This window comes from Ursus maritimus, unplaced genomic scaffold (assembly GCF_017311325.1).
Source record: "Ursus maritimus isolate PB19 unplaced genomic scaffold, ASM1731132v1 scaffold_23, whole genome shotgun sequence".
Taxonomy (NCBI): Eukaryota; Metazoa; Chordata; class Mammalia; order Carnivora; family Ursidae; genus Ursus; species Ursus maritimus.
The window spans coordinates 33,590,034-33,612,206 of NW_024424786.1; the positions used below are offsets into that span (position 1 = coordinate 33,590,034).

At 37.5% G+C, this 22,173-nt stretch overlaps 2 protein-coding genes across 2 annotated transcripts; both read right to left on the reverse strand.

Moving 5' to 3' along the window:
- Positions 1-1,877: 1,877 nt before the first annotated feature.
- LOC103666089 (olfactory receptor 1030) lies at positions 1,878-10,908 on the reverse strand. The gene is made up of 2 exons (XM_008694117.2): positions 9,958-10,908; positions 1,878-2,819 (listed from the first exon to the last, which is right to left on the reverse strand). The coding sequence occupies exons 1-2, from the start codon at positions 10,546-10,548 to the stop codon at positions 1,878-1,880; spliced, it is 1,533 nt and encodes a 510-aa protein (XP_008692339.2). The 5' UTR covers positions 10,549-10,908.
- A 9,754-nt stretch (positions 10,909-20,662) lies between these two features.
- Positions 20,663-21,650, reverse strand: LOC103666093 (olfactory receptor 1030-like). Its single transcript, XM_008694119.2, has one exon. The coding sequence runs from the start codon at positions 21,596-21,598 to the stop codon at positions 20,663-20,665; it is 936 nt and encodes a 311-aa protein (XP_008692341.2). The 5' UTR covers positions 21,599-21,650.
- Between the last annotated feature and the right edge of the window lie 523 nt (positions 21,651-22,173).

Consider the following 22,173-nt stretch of genomic DNA (forward strand, 5'->3'; position numbering starts at 1 on the left):
AGCTGGTTTTGTGTAACTGCATATGCGTATGTGCTTAAACAGTAATAGATCCTTGGGTATTTGTTTAAGTAGAACCCAACACGGTATTAATTGAAAGTTAAAATTTACAAAAATAGTGATTTGTTTAGAAGTGTGTTTTACCAGCATTCACCGACAACTTGACTTCTAAAATAAAGATATTTAAGGAATAACATCTAATAATAGAAAGGTTGAAGTAATTATATGGGATAATAGAGAATTAATAAATGTGAAAATGTTACCTGTAGAATACATTGCACAGAAACAAGCTTTCAGGGAGAAAAGAAGCTTTGAAATACAACTGAGAAAATTGTGTCCATTGGAGGAGTGACTAATAATAGTTCTATGACTTTTCCTTTTTCATTGAAAGTAACATGTACATATGAATCAGTTCTAACACGGATTTCGTTAAGACCCTGCCTTCTCTGACATCACATCGTACTAGTAGCTATGAGCATGCTGGGGCAGGTACACAGAGGATGAAGAAGTTCTCGTCTGGTACGATCATATAAGACCAGCATCAGCTTAGAATACATTCTTTCTTTGCTGTATTAGCAATTCTGTTTTCTTATGTTATAGCAAATTGTATTGATTATATTAACAAATATATCATATTTTATATATTAACAAATTGTACTGATTCTCCTCTTTACAGTTCCATGAATTCTACAAAACCGTACAACCCTAGAGCTCCTTGAACGCTCCTTGGTACTGGAGTGGTACTTGGCTTATTATAGATCCCCAGTAAACATCCGTCAACTCTGGTTATACTTTATAGCTTGCAAAGCCACCTGAAATGTTAACATCTTAAAAATCAACTTGTCTTTTGCATTCTTTAGCCTCACAATATTTATAAACAAGTCTGCATGTCTAATTCTAAAATCAGATATATAATGCCTAATTGTGGCAAAGGACAGTTTTTGCGGATAAAATGTGAATTATGGTACAAATAGAAAATATCTGCCCCATCCTGAAAAATAGATTAACAGGCAAAGATGAAGGAGACACGAAAACCGCAGAACCCAGGAGGCTGGGATGTCATGGATAAATTCTACAGAGTCACAATTTCTTTTGAGGCAAGCCATATGTTTTTGTAAGAGACATTCATTGCCTCCTTCGAATCTGAAGTTCTTGTGTACTTTATGGCAGTAGGAGAAAAGTTCTTATTGAAAGTGATTCTCACAAGTAGAGAGGAAGAAATGGACGTTAGGCATGGATGTGGAGCTGTTATCATGACTTCTTTCTCCCAGAGCAGACAGCAAGTCTCAATCAGCACTTCCGATCACATTCTTCAAGACGATGGCATGGAAACCCCTGCATAGCAAATGCTACAGAATTACAAACTTCTAAAAGTGAGCTCATGACAGTCAACATGTGTATGGACAAATCTGTGTGTGTGTGTACATAAATAGCCATGCATTGGTTTGTAGATATAGAGAAATTTTCCAAAAACATAAGAAACTGTTAATAATGGTAACTCTGAAGGGAGACAGTGGAAGATCAGGGTGAGGAAAAGAAAAAGAGAAAAATATCTTTTACTTTGTACTCTTCTATAGAGATTGAATGGTTTACTATAACAATGTATAATTTTTACAGTGTGAAAGTAACACATGATGTTATAAATATAAAAGTCTGTAAGAGAAATCATTCATTATACCTACATATCTGACCTCCATCCATTTACACACTCAATGCACACCACCTGTAAAACCACAAATCTCCTATACCTATGTCTTCAATGTTTAGTTTTAGCTTTTCGTTATAGATTTAAAATTGACATTTACTGTGAATGCAAAGTTGGATCCAGTTCTTATGAAGATAGCTTTTATTTAATTTATAAAGAAAGATACATTGCAATTTTACTTCAAAAGTACACTTCTTCTGATCAGTTTCCAAAAAGCTTGTTTCACATTCTTGTTCCTCAGACTATAAATGATGGGGTTCAACATAGGGCTTACAAAAGTATAGAAAACAGCAATAATTTTAGACTGCTCCACTGGCTTGTTCGTGGGAGGTCTAACATACATGCAGAACAGCGTCCCATAAAATATAGTCACTGCCACCAGGTGGGACCCACAGGTGGAAAAAGCTTTGTACCTGCCTTCAGCAGAATGCATCCTCAGGATGGCAATGAGTATGAAGATGTAGGAGATGAGGATTATGAGGAGGGAGTTGGAGAGGTTAAATCCTGCTACCACAAACATGGATGTCTCTTTAATGAAAGTGTCAGAGCAGGAGAGCTGGATGAGGGGAGGGTCAGCACAATAGAAGTGATTAATAATATTGGAGTCACAGAAGGTCAAGTGGTAGGTCCACATGGTTTCCATCAGACCACTAAGGAACCCATAAACATATGGACCAACAATCAGGCGAATACAGAGCCCTCTGGACATCTTGCTGCTGTAAAGCAAAGGGTTACAGATGGCCATGTACCTATCATAAGCCATTACAGCCAGCATGTAATATTCAGTAATCACCATGGCAATGAAAAAATAACACTGGACTAAACAAGCAGCATAGGAGATGGTTTTCTTCTCTGATAAGAAGTTCACCAACATCTTGGGAGTCACATTAGTGGAATAGCACAAATCCAAGCAGGACAAACTGGCAAGAAAGTAGTACATGGGGGTGTGGAGGCGTGAATCTATCGTGATCAGTACCAACATCCCGAGGTTCCCCCCCACAGTGAGCAGATAGATCAGGAGGAACAGTACAAAGAGGATGGGCTGAAGCTCTGGACGATCTGTTAACCCCATGAGAACAAATTCGGTCACCAGGGTGGAATTTCCTCTGGCCATTTTCTTAGCTGCCAGCATTGTTCACTTAGATGAATTAAAATAAAGTAGGAAGTGAGTGAGAAGTCCATCATAGATTTCTTCTTTCTCTCATTCTCCATTCTCACGCTCTCCGTCATTCTCACACGTAACTATTATCAGTGTCTGCAATTGGAGGAGCCGAGACTTTTAAGAAGGTCGGAGCCCCTGTTGGCTCGGTGTATCATGTGCAGATGATTCCCAAGACAATGGCTCCTGTGACACCAGCTGGTTTTGGAATGGGGGGACTATGACCCAAAGTTTGTCTAGAAATGGATCGAACCTCCAACTGGCGCTTACAGTTCACTATAAAACCATGGGCTTCATCATTGAGCCCAGGAATGGAGTCAGACCAAATGGGGACATGTTAATATTAGATTTGCCCCAAAAGTTTCTCTCCCAAATAATTTTTAAAAAGAGATTTATAAAGTTCTATAAGAGTTTTATTTTTTTCTAGAATGAATGAATGAATGAATAATAATAATAATAATTCCTGCTTCTGTCTCTTTTCAATTATTTGATAAAGTTTGGGGGGGGAGCTATTCTTTCAACAGGTATTATTCTTAAAAATTATGAGATTATCAAGTGCTTCCTCTGATATGGTTATTCAATGTGTATTAAATTATGAGTGACTGGAGAGAATGCTATTTGTAAAGTAAAATAATTAGTGTAAACACATAATTCCAATGAGACTTTTATGTTTTTTAGTGACCAATTTCAATAAACATGCATACCAACTTGTTTTAACTGTCCAAGAAATTAAGCTAACATTCAAAGTTGCTTTTGTCGTCACCTCTTACTGGTGAAGATCCAAAACTGAAACAGGAAGAGAAAGTACAAGTATAGAAGTAGAATTGTCATTCCTACCTGACCCAGGAAAGATTCAGAGACACTAGTGGTCCAAGTGATGAGTTCCTGGGACTCATTTATACCCAAATTGTAATTTGAAGCTCTTATTCCTAAAATATTTTTACCTACCCTGAAGAAATAATTACAATATTACTAAAAGAGAAAACTCCAGGGAAATAGCAATTTATGTAGACTTATACTAATTAGAGTCTTGGGATTTCCATAATGTGACTGCACAAGTTTGTAATCATTTTTTAAGGTTTATTTATTTATTCTGAGAGAGAGAGAGAGAGAGCTCCTGTCATGGGGGAGGGGCAATAGAAGAGGGGGAGAGAGAGAATCTGGAGCATGTGCTCATAATCCTTAGTCTAATTGTGAAGGCTTCAGTTGTGGCACATTCTGCAAATGATGTATTGAAATCAAAGTTCCTAATATCGTCTACCTCTGTATTCTCTGTCATTCTGTCCCTCATCCACTGGTCTAGCCATACTGGTCTTGTGACCCCCTTCTTTCAAATTCAGAAATTTCTTATAAGCCTTGTAACTGCTTTGAATACTACTTCTCCCAAACTTCCTTGGGTTATTGCCTGCCCATCCTTTCGATATTAGCTTCGATGTCAATTCCTGAGAAAGGTATTCCTCTACCTAAATTAAACCTGCTCAACACAGTAACTGTTCTTGCTTATGTGACCTTTTTCAGTGCCTTTATGACATTCATTACAATACTAATTGTAAATGTAATGTTTGTTTGCTTAAGATTTGTCTTGCCTTCCAGACCATGAATTCCAAGAAGATAAGAAACCAAAATTTTATATCCTCTATATACACAACACTCAGTACAGTGACTAGAACATACTAAGTGCTCTATAAATATATATTGAAAGAATTTACTGAAAAAAATGGAGCAGGATTTCACCTACCAATGTCTTCAGGTTGGCGTGGTGTTTTTAAATTGACAAATTTTGCACTAATTGCAATATCATGAAATTCTTCTAAAAATCAATATAATCTGACTTCTCAGGGTTTGCATTCTAGCATGGAAGCAAATGATGAGAGCTGAGTAGCAGCTTCCTCTATTAAAGGGCAAGTGCTCTACGGTTTGCTTAAGACCCCTAAACTTCTTATGTATCTTCTAATCCCCCATCCCAACTTCACAACTTTATTTAATATTTTGGCCCTATTATCGAATATACTGTGAAATGTACACAAAAAATCACAAAGTGGACTAGGAACATAGTACAGAAAATGATCACTTCTGCCTATTAAGGTCTAGCAAGGTAACTCATAGGTGATGACTTTATATCCATGGTGCCTTGATCAGGTGAGGAAGAAAGAAAAAGGCATCTTTCACATAGGAAGGTATGAAGTCATAATTTTTATTGTAACCACATCTGTTCCATGTGAGTGTATATCAGGTTGGTGGGAGAATATTCTTGTGCACTTGAAATCACTCCTTCATTAAGACTGATACGTAAGACAGCCTGATACTTAATGAAACAACCCCGATTCTAATAACAGATGGGTGGATAAACACGTAGTGGTAAATTTTTAAAATGTAATCCTATTCAATAATAGAAAATATATCAAATTATGAATTCATAGAACAACTAGATGATTCTCAAAAATATTTTGCTAAGTCAAAGAATATACACACAAAACACCGTATATGCTTTAATTCCATTTATATGAAATATAGTTAGGGAAGCACATTATGATTACCAAAGACTGGGAATACAGGAAAGTAACCATCAGCAAAGGGATAAAAAGGAAATTTTGGAAGTGATGAAATGTTCTATATCTCAGTTGTGGCAGCAGGTATATGGATGTACACTTTTGTCAAAGCACATTGAATTATACTTAAAGTGGACATTTTTTGCATGTGAATTACACAGTAATAAAGTAACACTTTTAAAAACCTATAATATTTTATTACTATTATTACCAAATAAGAGTAAGTTAATAAAAGAAGTTAAAGGGCTTGCTCAAAGGACACATATCAAACTTTAAAAGCAAAACTCAAATTCATTTATACCCATTATCTATTATATAGTACAGGGTATCCACAGGGGTTTGTCATTTGTGAAGAAAAAGATATATTCATTAATAGAATAAAAGATTAAAATTATAAGATCATCTCAACAGATGCATAAAAAGCATTTTACAATACTCAACGTCCTATCATAAAATCTCTCAATAAATTGGGTCTAGAAAGAGCATACATGAATATAATAAAGACTATATATGACAAGCCCACAGCTAATATCATATTCAATGGTGAAAATTTGAAAGTTTTCTCCTATGGTCAGAAACAAGACAAAGGTGACCACTATCACCACTCTTATTCAGCATAATACTGGAAGTCCAAGCTAGAACAACTAGGCAAGGAAAAAAGCATCCAATATCAGAAAGAAAGAAGGAAAAATGTCACAGCAGATGATATGATCTTATACATAGAAAACCCTAAAGACACTATCAAACAACTGTTAGAATAAATGAACTCAGTAAGCTTATGCAGAATACAAAATCAACATGCAAAAATAAGTTGCGATTTTATATACTAACAATGAAATATTTGAGGAAGAAGTAAAGAAAAAAATCCTGTTTACAATAGCACCAAGAAAAATAAAATACTTAGGAATAAATTTAACCTAAATATTAAAGATCTGTACACTAAAACAACAAGTCTTTGATGAAAGAAATTGAAGACATAAATTAAAAAGATATCAAATGTTTACGGATTCAAAGAGAGTTAAAATTGTTAAAATGTCCATACTCTCCAAAGCCATCTGTGGATTCAATGTCATTCCAGTTAAAAGAAAAAAAAAAAATCCAATGACATTTTCACAGAAACAAAGTAAATAATCCTAAAATTCATATGAAATCACAAAAGACCTCAAATAGCCAAAGCAAACATGAGAAAGGACAAAGCCAGAGGCATCACACTTCCTGATTTCAAATTATTTTACAAAGCTATAGTAATGAAAACAGTATGGTACTGGCATTAAAAGAACCAAAACAAAATGAAAATTAAAAACCAGACACATAGACTGACGAAACAGAATTGTGAGCCTAGCCATGCATATAAGGTCAACTAATATTTGACAAGGGAATCGAAAATACACACCGTGGAAAGGATAGTCTCCTCAGAGTGGTGATGGGAAAACTGGATAACCATATGCAGAACAATTAAATTGGACCTCTATCTTATACCACACACACACAAATTAATTTAAAATGAATTAAGGGCTTAAGTATGAGAGCTTCCATAAGAAAAAAGTTCTTTGACATTGGTCTTGGCCATGATTCTTTGTATATGACACCAAAAGCACAAGTAACAAAAGGAAAATTAGACTACTTCAAACTTAAAAGCTTCTGCACAGCAAAAGAAACAATCAACAACGTGAAAAGACAACCTATGGATTGGGAGAAAATATTTGCAAACCACACATCCAGGAAGAGGTTAACATCCAAAATACATAAAGAACTTATACAACTCAATACAAAAAGCAAAGAACCAATTAAGAAGTGGGCAAAGGACGTGAATAATTTTTTCCTAAGAAAACATGCAAATAGCCAACAGGTAATTAAAAGGTGCTCCACATCACCAAACATCAGAGAAATGCAAATGAAAGACACAGTAAGATATAAATTCACAGCTATTAGAATGGCTATTATCAAAAACCAAGAGATAACAAGCGCTGGAGAGGATGTGGAGAAAAAGGAACCCATGTGCATTTGCTCATGCAAATTTAAATCAGTACAGTCAATATGGAAACAGTGGGGAATTTCCTCAAAAAATCAAAAATAGAACCATCATGTGATCCAGCAAGCCCCCTTTCTGGGGATATATCCAGAGGAAATGAAATCATGATCTCGAAGAGATATCCGCACCCCCACACGAATTGCAGCATTAATCACCATAGTCAAGACATGGAAACAAGTGTCCATTTGCAGATGAAGGAATAACGATGATGTACAATGGAAGACTATCCCAGCATTAAAAAATGGAAATTGCCATTTGTGTCACCATGGATGAGCCTTGAGGGTATTAGGCTAAGTGAAATAAGTCAGAGAGACTAAGACTGATCTAACTTTTATGTGGAATCTGGAAAAGTCGGACTCACAGAAACAGAGTACAGTCTTGGTTGGCAGGGCTGGAGATGTGAGAAATGGGGAGATGCTGATCAAGAGAACAAGCCTTCAGTTGTAAGATGAGTAAGTTCTGGGGAATCTAATGTACAGCATGGTGACTACAGTTAACAATACTGACCTGTATCCTGGAAAGGGCTAAGAGAGTAGATCGTCAACGTTTTCACAACTACCACCACTACACACACAAAAAAGATCATGCTTATGTGACACAATAGATGTGTTAACTAATCATCTTTTGATAATCATTTCACAACATAGACATGTGTCAAGTCATTAAACTGTACACCTTAAGCAGACACAATGTTATATGGCAATTTTATCTCAATAAAGCTGGAAAAAACACTAGGCTTAGCAAATTTCCAAGATTAAAATCATAAGGCATATGTTCTCTGACAACAGAACTAAATTACAAATGAATAACAATGAAATATGTTTTAAAGTTCCAAATATATGGTAATTAAGCATGGTATTCTAAATAGCCCATTGGTTAAAGAAGAAGGCACAGGGGAAATAATTTTGCAAACTGAATGTAAAAAGTACCAAATTTAGTGATTTTCAGCTAAAGTAGTGTTTAGGTAAACTATATAAACATTTATATAAGAAAAGAAGTAAAACTCAAATCCTTAATCCAAACTTGCACTTAAAAAGGTAGAAGAGAAGATAAAAGATAATGCCAAGAAGATCAGTAGGGGAAGAAAGGGATAAAGAAAGGGGGGGGTAATCAGAAGGGGGAATGAAGCATGAGAGACTATGGACTCTGAGAAACAAACTGAGGGCGTCAGAGGGGAGGGGGGTGGGGGAATGGGATAGGTTGGTGATGGGTAGTAAGGAGGGCACGTATTGCATGGGGCACTGGGTGTTATATGCAACTAATGAATCATCGAACTTTACATCGGAAACCGGGGATGTACTGTATGGTGACTAACATAATATAATAAAAAAAATTAAAAAAATAAAAATAATAAAAATAAAAATGTAGAAAAGAAGATAAAAGATAATGCCAAGTAATTCTTGAATTTTAAAATCCAAGTGACACCGAAAGTATTTTTTCTTTTCCTAGACCTGAGTGTGTAGATTCAGGCTTGCAGGTCAGAAGGAAGAAGTCGGTCCCTATAGTTCAGAGGCCTCAGACAGGATCCACGAGCTCAGAGCTAGGAGGAAAAAGAGATCACTCTATGCCTCTCTTCCCACTCCCATACTGACCACTATAAAAGCACATTCACAAGAAACAAGAACCATTCTCATGACCCATGGGTTTTGGTTTTATTTAGTAGCTCAGAGAAGTACAGAAGGATGTGCTTTCATAAAGACTCCTAGTCCCAAAAGATAGATGGTAATAAGAATAGAATAAATCCAAGGAACTGAGCTGAGAGCATCTTTATCCCATTAATCGTTGTAAACAATAAGCACACAGGAATGTTCCATGCCATATCAAGTGGGGATTTTCACTTAGAACAGACAGTGCTCCTCAAAATGTGCTTGCGAGTCACCTGTGATGTAATTAAAACCCAGATTTGGATATAGTGGATCTAAGTGAAAAATATGGTGCTAAATTTCTAACAAACCCCAAGATGATCCCGTTGCTGCTGGCCTGTGGACCACATGTTAAGGGACAAGAGCCTAGATGAAGAAGTGAAACTCATTTTTTCCCCAGACCTGAGATTTTTAGCTGAGATATTTGAGACATATTCATAGAGAATATCAAAATACGTCATCAGAATACAAGGATATTTTAGCCAAAAGTTTAGTTATGATTTATTGGAAACTGGAGGCAGTCCCATCTTAGTGACCACATTTCTTCTGAGGCCATTCTTCAAGGCTTGCTTTACATCTTTGTTCCGCAGACTATATATCAATGGATTAAGCACCGGACTTACAAAGGTGTAGAAGATAGCTATGATTTTGGATTCCTCAACAGTCTTATCCGTGGGTGGTCTTACATACATGCAGAAGAGTGTCCCATAAAACAGGGTCACAGCCATCATGTGGGAACCACAGGTGGAAAATGCCTTGCGCCTTCCCTCCGCTGATCTGATCCGGAGGATGGCAGCAATAATGAAGGCATAGGACACCAGAATGATGCTGAGGGAGTTGGAGAGGTTGAAGCCAGCTGATATGAGCATGGCGTGCTCTTTGACATAAGTATCAGAGCAAGAAAGCTTAATCAGCGGCGGGTCAGCACAGTAGAAGTGGTTGATGACGTTGGATCTACAGAAGCTCAAGCGGAAGGTCAGGACGGCCTGCAAGAGCCCATCTGAGAAGCCGTAGACATAAGGAAACGTGGCCAAGCAGATGCAGACTCTCCTGGACATTTTCATACTATAGCGCAGGGGGTTACATATGGCCACATAACGGTCATAGGCCATTGCTGCCAGCATGTAAAACTCAGTGAGGAGAAGCGCGATGAAAACATAACACTGTGTAAAGCAGCCAGCAAAGGTGATGGTCTTCTTCTCTGATAAGAAATTAGTCAACATCTGCGGGGTGGCATTTGAGGCATAGCACAAGTCTACAAAGGCCAAATTAGTGAGGAAGAAGTACATGGGTGTGTGAAGGCGAGAGTCCAGCCTGATCAATAGTATCATGCCCAGGTTGCCCAAGAGGGTGGCGAGGTACACACCCAGAAACAGCACAAAGAGGAGAGGCTGGAGCTCGGGGCGATCTGTAAACCCCAGGAGAATGAATTCCCTTATTGCACTGTCATTCGTGATGGACATTTTCTGAGCGTCCAGACCTGCGCTGGAAACAATAGAAATAAAGCAGACAGGAAGGTACAAATCATATTACTGACTATTGAAGTGATTTTTTTCTCAGTACCTCCATGTGTCATTCAAAATGAATACTACCCTAAACAGATTCTGTACTTCTACTAACCCGTTATTTCATTTGTCTTTGTATTGAATTACTACTGTATTTCTCTAGACACCGATGGTTATACCTACAGCTATACTTAGAGATAACTATACTTATATCTGTTCCTATATCCATATATACAACTGAGCTACATATCCTCTTTCTCTCTGCAATATTTTTTGCCTCTCAAACTCTACTTATCCTATAAGGCCCCGTATGTTTGATGCTTCCAGCCCACCCTACATACTTCTCATTCATTCTGTAGCACATTATATCACCATAATATGTCTATTTTCCATTCTTCATATTGTCCTTCCTCAGGGGCAGGGACAAAGTCTAGCTCATTATTGCACTGTGACTTCTTTTTCTTTTTTTTTAAGATTTTATTTATTTATTTAGAAAGAGAGAGCATGGGGGGGTGGCGGGGGAGGGGCACAGGAGGATAAAGAATCTCAAGCAGACTCAGCCGGTTGGGAGGCTTAATCCCACAACACTGAGACCATGACATGAGCTGAAATCAAGAGTCGGACGCTCCAGGAACTGAGCCACCCAGATGCCCTGCACACTCTGACTTTCTATGTACTGAATTTTAAAAAGAAAAGAGAAAGAAACAGTGTAAGCATGAAAAATGGATTACTTACAAGTGTTTTTACTCCTCTCTCTATCCCCACGGAGCTTGACATGACCTCACGTCCTTACGAGAATGAAGAGCTTTGTGAATGTTAGCGTACAAAAAAATTTCTTAGAAAGCTTTTTAATCAAGAAAAGTCACAGAAAGTTTGTTTAAGAACCCCTTATATGGAATATGGGGATCTTCACATGTAGCAATTATCCAGGAAATTATGAAGCAGATGTTCCCAGATTCACAATTTTAAAAGGCGCAATCACAGCAGTCTCGTAAACTTACAGCAAATAAATGAACAAAGAATCATCAAATCCTATTAATTCTCACTCCGTATTTTGCAAACAGTCTACAGTGATGACATAATGTGTTGATAAGTTTTGCAGTTGGTATTTAAGTTGTTAATCACAACTTTTTTTTTTTTTTTTTTTTTTTTTTTTTTTTTTTACAGTTTTACTTATTTTTTGAGATAGAGAAAGAGGCAGAGGGAGAGAGAAGCAGACTTTCCGCTGAGCAGGAAGCCAATGCAGAGCTTGATCCCAGGGCTCTGGGATCGTGACCTGAGCTGAAGGCAGACTATTAACTGGTGTCCCAATCACAAATTCTATCTCTCTAGGGGTATGACAATCCCCATGGTTTTTAGCTGTCCTTTACATCATTACTAGTGTTGAATTTCCTCTTCCTTGCTCTCAAATGCCTTTTTTTGCCCTTTTTCTCATATTCAATTTTTTAAAACTTGCCCAATTCTTATCTCATTTCAAAATGAGTCACTGAAAGTTTTAGAGAGCCAATGACAATGCCTTTTGCACTTTATCTCCTTTATCCAGAAGGGTAAGTACTTAACATTTGCTGAATACATAACAGTTACTGATAATGAGCAATGATCCTTAGTCGTGAGTTTTCATTTCCTCATTTGTACGTGGGAATGATAACATCTGTTCTGCCTGCCTCTAAAGTCATTGTGGACATCAAACTAGATGTTCATAAAATAAGTGTTTATTGATACTCAACATATCATGTAATCACATGGCCCTGCGGATGCCAAAGCGAACAGAACCTTCAAAAATTCCTGCCCTTCCAGCTTTCGCATCTAGTGGACAGAGGCGCAGAGTACCGCACGTGAGTGAACGGTGATTCAGACGGCAGTGTTACAGAGAGAAATGAACAAAACGGAGTTTTGTGGAGCGGGTGTTCAACTTTTAAATAGTAACATCGCTGAAGTTCTCATGAAAAGGTGACTTTTTTTAGCAACAAACTGAGGGAGGATGAGCACAAGCAGTAGGCTTATTTTAAGAAGGGTGTTCTAGGAAGAATAAAGAACAGAGGCAAAGGTACCATATGTGATCTTTCTTTGGAACTGCTAAGGATGTGTGTACGTGTACAGGTTTCATGCAGAGGAGTGCAAAAGTCCCAGCTTAGACGTTCCCTAAAATGTAAATGATTCACTTCTTTGAAAGCCTGATTCATCTCCACTTACGAGTTTCCTACCAAGAATAGCAATGACCTTCACTGCAGAACAGGAGTCAGTGGAGACTTGTAGCTACTCTTCCAGAAGTGTCTAGCAGGAAATTACCCTTTAAACAGCATATTTCTTTAAATGACATCAACAAGGTGACTTAGGGGATAATTTCATATTCGTCTGCACCCAGGAAACCCTAGGAAGAGTGTAGATGGTGATCCCAGGACAGAGAAAAGTGGAAAAAAAAAAAAAAGATCAGGATGTGGACATCTCAGATTTATAAAAGGCACAGAAGGAAATTGGACTTCAGAGGCTCATTTGCAGAAAAACTCATTTGTTGCATGTCACTTAATGACTGCCTATGGGATCTGAAATGGTCTTGACCCATGAGCTGGGTGAGATCCAGAAATAATCCACTGGAAAGTAGAGCAGAAGTTCTGATAAGTTGAGACAGACACAAAAAAGATAATAAATAACATGTGTTTGCAGAGAAAGAACATCACAGGTGATCCAGCTGCTTGTGTCAGGCCAGAGTGAAAGGTGAGCATCTTCTTAACAATGAGTTATGGGTTTAGTAGCGTACAACCAGGAAAAGTCCCTAACTAATGAGGAAAGAACCAGCAAAGGAGTTGCAGAAGGACAGTACAAAACTGCAAATGGTAAAACCTGGAACTAAGATTAGCTACATAATAAACAGGGTCCACTACAAAATAAGAAAGTCAGTTATTCATGTTCAAAACTTATCAAGCATTTCAAGATGGTGACAGGGCATGAAACCTAGCTTAACACGCTTCTGAAATCAGGGTAAGGTCAACCGCACAGGGTGCTTGCCCATGAAGCCAGGTGTTCTTAGAACACAGAGACTACCAGAGCTGGGGATATACAAGGAGGAGAGCACTCCAGTGAAAAGAAGAACTAAAAAGAAGAAAAATTATTTAAAAAAAAAAAAAAACAACCTCAGGCAAGGATTCAGCCCTGTGAGAATGTGCTAGAGAGCAACACAGCTCAACAGGCTAACTGTCTAGACAAATTCTGTAGCCCGTTCAATTACAAGAGAATGAGAAAAGACTTTGTTCCTTAAAAAAGGGAAGTAAAGTTAAGGAAGAACCCTTAGCAAGAATGCAGTGAAAGAATGGTCCTGAGCCTTCTTCCTTTTCTTTAAAATAGGATGCTTATAAAAAATGTAATGAAACCATTGAAACTATGGATCCACAAACAGGATAAATGCACAAACTCAAAATCTTGCCAAAAAGTAAATAAATAGATAGACAGATGATAGATAGATAGATGATGATGATGATAGATAGATAGATAGATAGATGATTGATAGATAGATAGATATAGATATAGATAGATGATAGATAGATGATAGATAGATGATAGATAGATAGATAGATAGATAGATAGATAGATAGATAGATAGATGATAGATAGATGATAGATAGATGATAGATAGATAGATGATAGATAGATAGATAGATAGATAGATAGATGATAGATAGATAGATAGATGATAGATAGATAGATGATAGATAGATGATAGATAGATAGATAGATAGATAGATAGATAGATAGATAGATGATAGATGATAGATAGATAGATAGATAGATAGATAGATAGATAGATGATAGATAGATGATAAATGATAGATAGATAGATAGATAGATAGATAGATAGATAGATAGATAGATAGATGATAGATAGATAGATGATAGATAGATGATAGATAGATAGATAGATAGATAGATAGATAGATAGATAGATAGATGATAGATAGATGATAGATAGATAGATAGATAGATAGATAGATAGATAGATAGATAGATGATAGATAGATGATAGATAGATGATGATAGATAGATAGATAGATAGATAGATGATAGATAGATAGATAGATAGATAGATAGATGATAGATAGATAGATAGATAGATAGATAGATAGATAGATAGATAGAAAGATAGAGAGATGATAGATAAAAAGAAAGGGACTCATAAATCACCTGGCTCCAACTCTAACACCCTTCTGTTAGAGTAAGCTCTAACCCATGCCGGAAAGGGTCCTTGTTTTTTTCTAAAAACAAGCAGAACTTCTGCTTTTTTTGATTCTTCTGTGCCAGTGACAGATCTGTAAAATATTATCCAGGAAGATCAATGGAAATTTCAAAAGCCAGTTTTCAGGGAAATTAGTTGTGTTTCAACTCAGGAACTGAGAACATAAGACATTACCTGGACATATTTCACACAAATGAGGTGCAAATTGCTGTGGCTCAGTTTGAGAAGTTTTGCAATCTCCTCTTGACTAAAAATAAAGAACATAAAAACACAAACACTTACTTCCAGTTGTGATATGCACCTCTTTTCTCACCTCTGATTAGGAAGTTCACTGAGGCCTTTCTAAGCTATGAAATGTAGTTGCATTTATACCAGGATGTGGGACGTACAGATAGGTCATCAAGCAAGTCTCAGAAGAGCTGGAGAATAGCTTCAATGAGCCTTATGTGGGGAATCAGGCCTCTGGGGATTAATTAGGACACTCTGCGATCAGAAAGCTAAATCATATGCCTCGGTCTTATTTTCCATAATTTCAAATTGCATATTTGTCCTAAGATCTCTGGGGAAGGCACTCCAAAAAATGTTCATATTCAAATGTTGACGATCATCTGATTTTTCCATTTCTTTCTTTCACACTAAAACTGTTTCTTCACCTAAAATGCAGAGCGTTCAGAATGTCTCCTCTGGTAAATATCAAAGTCCTGAAGAGGGTCAGGCACAGGTAGAATTGTGAAACACACAGGGCATCGGCAAATGCCTTGGTGAGCACTTCCTACGTGTGGACAGCTTTCACGTAGGTAATCGAATGTCCTCAAAGTAACCCTAAGAGGCAGGGTCTCCATCCTGAATGTTCAGCTGAAGAGACACAGTCTCCACTAAACCAGCAGTGATGGACTAAGTCCCCCAGTGCCACAGAACTACTAAGCAGCAGGGTAGAATTCGATGCCCGTCTTCACAGGCCCACTGGACTTCATTGTCAATTGTAGGTAGCTGCCATGCCTCAACCTGCAGTCACACGTTGTCCTGCTACCCATCTCTGGATTTAAATATTCCCTGAGCTTCCCGTCCATCTAGCACTTTCCTCATTCCCACCAGATTCAAGCTGCTTCTAGCAGTAGGAAAGGCTCAAACAGATGGCTTTCAAAGATGCTTTCTCTGCCTCCACAGATCCGACATCAGAGCACTGTGCCATGTGCTCTTAGCTCTGCCACCATCCCTGTCTAACACATTCTGTTTAATTACCTGCCAGTATCTCTCTTGCCACCACGACATTGCAAACCCTTCCAGGCAAGGACTATGCTCTCAGCATCTAGCCCAGGCCCTGGGAGATAATAGTTCAACAGACACTTGCTGAATAATATAAGGAATGTGTAATGTGTACTTAATTCTGTGAACACACAACAAATCTTGGTTCTTCCTTCCCCAAGTGACTTTGTGTTTTATGGAGCATACTTCTTTCTCCCTCACACATGAAATCTCTAGAGAGATGAAATGCAATCAGTGACTAATTTGTTTAAGAAACCACAGGAAAGAAATCAAAATAAGGGTAATTAATTATAGGGGACAGACACTGAACCCTCAATATGTTTCAGGTATCAGGCTTAGCACCTTGCAAACATTAGTTCAGCTATGTCTCACACCACTCCACAGGGCATGAGTACTCTTATCTTAATTTACAGATGGGAAACTGAGGCTAAGAGAGATTAAGTAACTTTCTCTGGTAGAGGCAAATTGTAAATTGTGATCCTGGGATTCAAACAGGCCAATTGATAGTCCTTGATATCACATTGTTGATAGTTGGGCAAAGAAATGTGACAAGCTCACACCATGCTAAACATCCTCCAGGTTTACTGGCATTCATTCATTCATTCATTCATTCACCCACAGGGTTAAGAACATTCAGGGAAAGCCTTGTGTTTACCACTGTACTGCCAATGTAGAGAGGATCAGAAAAAGTGAAAACATTTGTGTCCTTAAACAGTTTCTGCTTCATGGTGGGAGGGATGAGGTACGCATATTAAAGTTTCACAGCAGGGTTTTCAATTGGTAGGAATTCATGAAGATCATGGTGGAAAGTAGTGCAGAGTAGAGTTTGCCATCAAATAATTATAATGCAAAGGGCATAAAGATAATTTATTCGTCAATACAGATTTATTGAACCACCTATATTCTATGTTTGGGGAATATGCTGGCTTTAAAATAATGAGCAAGGGGTGCCTGGATGGCTCAGTCAGGTAAGCATCCAATTCTGGGTTTCAGCTCAGGTCATGATCTCAAGGTCTTGGGATTGAGCCCCACATAAGTCTCCACGCTCAGTGGGGAGTCTGCTTGAGGATTCTTTCCATCTCCCTCTACGCCTCCCTCTGCTCATGTACTCTCTTTCTCTCTAAAATAAATAACCTTGAAAAAATAAAAATAAAATAAAATAATAAAATAATGAACAAAAACTTGCCTTCTGGAGCTCACAATCTGGAGATGATAAAATTATGAATCAAAGTTGTTTAGAAAACAACTTTAATTCAGGTTAGCAAAAGGGAAAAAAGACGAAAAATTTTTTTAAAAAATACAAAATAAGTTGTTAGAAAATGTATCTAAGTATGTATATTCACAGTAAATTATGAAACTCAGTAATTAAAAGACTCAGGACCTGAAAGCAAAAAGGTACAAATATATATAATAGGAATCAACTAACAAAAACAACGAAAACTGCTGGTGACCTATGACTATAGGCAAAAACACTTCAAATTCTAATCACCCAAAATGGGATAGAAAATACAAAATGATAAAAGGAATAATACAAGTTTGTTATTGGACGTGAGATAATAAAATGGAAACGGCAAAAACACTTCAAATTCTAATCACCCAAAATGAGATAGAAAATACAAAATGATAAAAGGAGTAATACAAGTTTGTTATTGGACGTGAGATAATAAAATGGAAAAAAATTACAAAGAGAAATAAAGTTCATAAGCATCTCTCTCAGTTTTTTTATATGAAGCAATAAAACATTTGTAAGGATACTGAGATATTAAAGAACATTAGCTACATTGACCTGGACTTCATAGAACTCTGCTCTGCTCAGCCAATCTCTTCTGAGAGTGTTTTTTGTTTTTTTTTTCAACATTATTGACTTACAGAACTTGTAGTCTCACGAGAAAAAGCCAAAGATGAGAAGTAGGGTGCCACGACATGGATGGGTGTGCAAACTGTCCATTGGGAAACGGACGACCTGTAACACCTGAAGAGGGAAAAACCTAACACCCCACTTTTGTTGCTGTTTTCTCTGTGAGATGTGGCAGTTTCAAGTTTGGGGGTTGGACCAGTTTGCAAAAGAAAGAGAAGAAAGAGAAAGAGGGAGAGAGAGGGAAAGAGAGAGAGAAAGAGAAAGAGGGAGGGAGGGAGGAAGGCAGGGCAAGAGGGAGAGAGGGAAGGAGGAAGGAAGGAAAGAAGGAAGGAAGAAAAAAAAGAAGGGAAAGATGAGCGAGGCATGAAGAACTGATGACGAACTGTAATATACGCGAACCCCCATGTCAGGAAGACTTGTGATGGCAAATGCCAAACAGAAGGGCGGACACAGACCTCACTGTAGACTAGGAATAGCTTTTTCTCTTCTTGTCATTCTCACTGCCACCACCATTGGTTCATTGAAGTGGGTATCGTGTGCCTTCAGAGAAAATAACAGACATGAACTCTGGAGAATAAAGTATTTCTATACATCTTAATTGTATTTTCTGCCACTGATCCTTCAAGAAAATTCTCCAATGTTCAAAATTCCAGAAAAGGGGTGGTAAAGCTATTTTTATAAAAATGATTCACATCCATGAAGTAATTGACAGATTGGTCCCACAAGAGAGAACCAGACTGATAAACAACCCCCCCCAAAAAAAAACTTGATACATGACTGAATTTTCGCTAAAATCTTAATGAGAAACATATGGAATATTTAAGAAACAGAAAATGTGTTACTTTCTTTAAAAACCAGGATTAAAGACTGTTTTGCAACATTTATAATATCAGCAAAAATAAAGACTTAAATATGCAAAACTTTAAAGCATTGAAAGAAAATATAAGAGAATATCTCTATATTAAGAAAGAATTGTTTAGACAAGACATACAAAGCACAACCATAAAGAGAAGATTAAAATTTGAACTGTTAGAATGAAAAATGTCCATCCCACCAAGTGTATGAGGCACAAAACTGAAGTACAAGCTAAAAACAGGTTCAAGTGTTGACATCGTATATACCATTAAAAGGTGAGCACCTCGTACAGAATACACAAGGAGCTATCACAAATGTACAAAAGAAAGATAAAATAACCCATCTGAACAATAAACAAAGAATCTAGACATACAACTGAAAGAAAAGAAAACCCTGCAATTAGCATCAAAGGGCTTAAAAACACTTCACCACACTTCTAATGACAACACAAAAGCTTCAACAAGAAAGGAGAATCCATTTTACACCCATCAGATTGGAAAGCATTTTGCAAGTCTGGTAATATATAGTATTGACAAGGGTATGGAGTAAAGACCAATCTCACTGTTTGCATGAGAGCAATTTGGTAGAGCAATTTGTCAATATCCTCTAAATTTAAAGATGTTCTTTACTTATGACCCAGAAATTACCCTCCAAGGAATACATGAGAGGATCTCTTAAACTGGTACACACCCAGAATTTCAGAGGAAAATGCATTGTTAGATTTTCATATTACCCAGGAACAGGAAAAATGTATTCATCTATCAATAACAGAATGGATAGACAGTCTGTGGTATCTTCATATACTGACATAGACTATCTCAGTGATAATTGACGCTACGTGAACCAGCAGGGAAGAATCTAACAATATTTAGTGAAAATAGAATAACTTGCAGAAGGGAGCATAATTCATTTATAACAAATTCTGAATCTAGCAAAGTAACATTATTTAATCCTGTGAATACATAAACACCAGCAAATATTAGAACTCTATATAGGGATAAGAAATATTAAATTCAATGAGAACTGAGTGCAGGCAGAGGAGAGAGGAACAGAGTCAGGCAGGGAGGGCTCAATTTGAGAATATTTTAGTATGTGAAATGTCTGAAGCAAATTGGCAAGGGTGAAGACTTAATAATGATCAGTTATGCTTGTACAGTCTTTACGCTATTTTCTATTTTTCCACGTATGTTGGAAATAGTTCTTAGCTAAAAATTAACAAGTGAAACCACAAAGCCAGTTTTATGATGAAGGTGAATATTGATTAAAAAGAAAAAAAACTTCTAAGTAAAATATACCATTCCATCAAAACCCTTATGAATGAGGATTCCATCCAATTAATATTATGACTGTAAAGATATTTCTTAGAGTAATCTGAGATACCTAAAGATCTTCATTACTACATCATCTGTATAAAGGCCAAAAAAAAAAAAAAAAAACCCGAAGAAAAACATGCTTATGGTTGAGAAGTTTCTGGATATTAGTTTGAAAATTATTAAGCACTATAAAAATCGAACCAATGATCATTGACGTAGCATCATTCGGGAACTCTGTCTTTTGTAGATTTGTACCAGTACAAATGTATTGATAGAACACGTTGTAGTTTGTTGATAAGTAGAGCAATAGCAATGACCTCAGTCGTCTTTCAATTTCTATGCAACGTTCATTATTATTAATTATTATTATTATTATTATTCACTGAGATGGCACTTTAAATGCTAGCAAATATTTTGATATCTTCTAAGTCTCATAGACAAATTATGAAAGACAAAAAACACGTGATGACAGAAAGTGACTTGCTAATTTTAAATGCTCATTAATTGCTCAGATAATAAGATATGCTACATACCCATGACCGAAGTGTCTACTTAATTTAACAACTTCTTTTGGAGAACTTTCCTGATTGCTCTTTTAACATCTTTGTTCCGCAGGCTATAGATCACAGGGTTTAACATAGGACTCACAAAGATATAAAACACTGCTACAATTTTCCCCTGTTCTACAGATGTCGCAGAAGGGGGTCTTAGGTACATGCAGAACAATGTCCCATAGAAGATGGTGACAGCCATCAAATGGGACCCGCAGGTGGAGAAGGCTTTCCGCCTGCCCTCAGCAGAGCGGATGCGCAGAATGGCCGAGAAAATGAAAATGTAGGAGATGAGAATGATGGCCAGAGAACAGGTGAGATTGAAACCAGCCACCACAAACATGGCAGTTTCTTTGACGTAAGTATCTGAGCAGGCAAGGACTATGAGAGGTGGGTCCGCACAGTAAAAGTGGTTGATTTCATTGGGTCCACAGAAGGAGAGGCGAAGCATCAGGATGGTCTGTGCCAGACTGTTTGCAAAGCCATAAATATAAGGGGTGGCAACGAGAGAGAGGCAGACACATCGGGACATCTTGCTGCTATACAGCAAGGGTTTGCAGATGGCCATGTAGCGGTCATAGGCCATCACTGTGAGCATATAATAATCAGTGATCACCAGGGCAATGAAGAAGTGGAATTGTATAAGGCAACCCAGGAAGGAAATGGATTTTCTCTTGGATAAGAAATGAACCAGCATCTGTGGAGCGACATTGGTGGCATAACAGAGATCCACAAAGGAGAGGTGACTGAGGAAGAAGTACATTGGAGTGTGAAGTTTTGAGTCACTTCTGATTAACAAAATCATGCCCACGTTGCCGACCACTGTGATAAGATAGATCCCTAGGAAGACCACAAAAAGGACAGGCTGCACCTCAGCTCGATCCGTCAGTCCCAGGAGAATGAACTCACTCACCGCTGTGTAGTTTTTCTTTAACATTGTGTGTCCTTGGCTTCAAATGAGGGCTAAAAGAAAGGAAAGCAACACATGTGTCTTTTGTCACGTGTCCCCCACCCCCATCATGTCATCTGATCAGTCTTCTCTAAAACTTTTAAACACTTGTGACATAAAGAAATAGCTTAGTAAGCATGCAATGGATATTTTAAACCTCTAAATTAGTAGAGAGCTCCTTGTATAAAGGCAGTCATATTTTAAATGCTTTTCTGCAAGTCTCTTCGTGTTGAAAAGACTTTATCTTCTCTGCAAGATTTATTGCATTAGTTCACTTACAATTTCCTTAAACACTATAGTTTTTTGAACATTGCAATCCTTTGTTTCTCAGTATATATATATATATATTTTTTAAGATTTTATTTATTCATTTGACAGAGATAGAGACAGCCAGCGAGAGAGGGAACACAAGCAGGGGGAGTGGGAGAGGAAGAAGCAGGCTCACAGCAGAGGAGCCTGATGTGGGGCTCGATCCCGTAACGCCGGGATCACGCCCTGAGCCGAAGGCAGACGCTTAACCGCTGTGCCACCCAGGCGCCCCTCTCAGTATATTTTTGATGTTG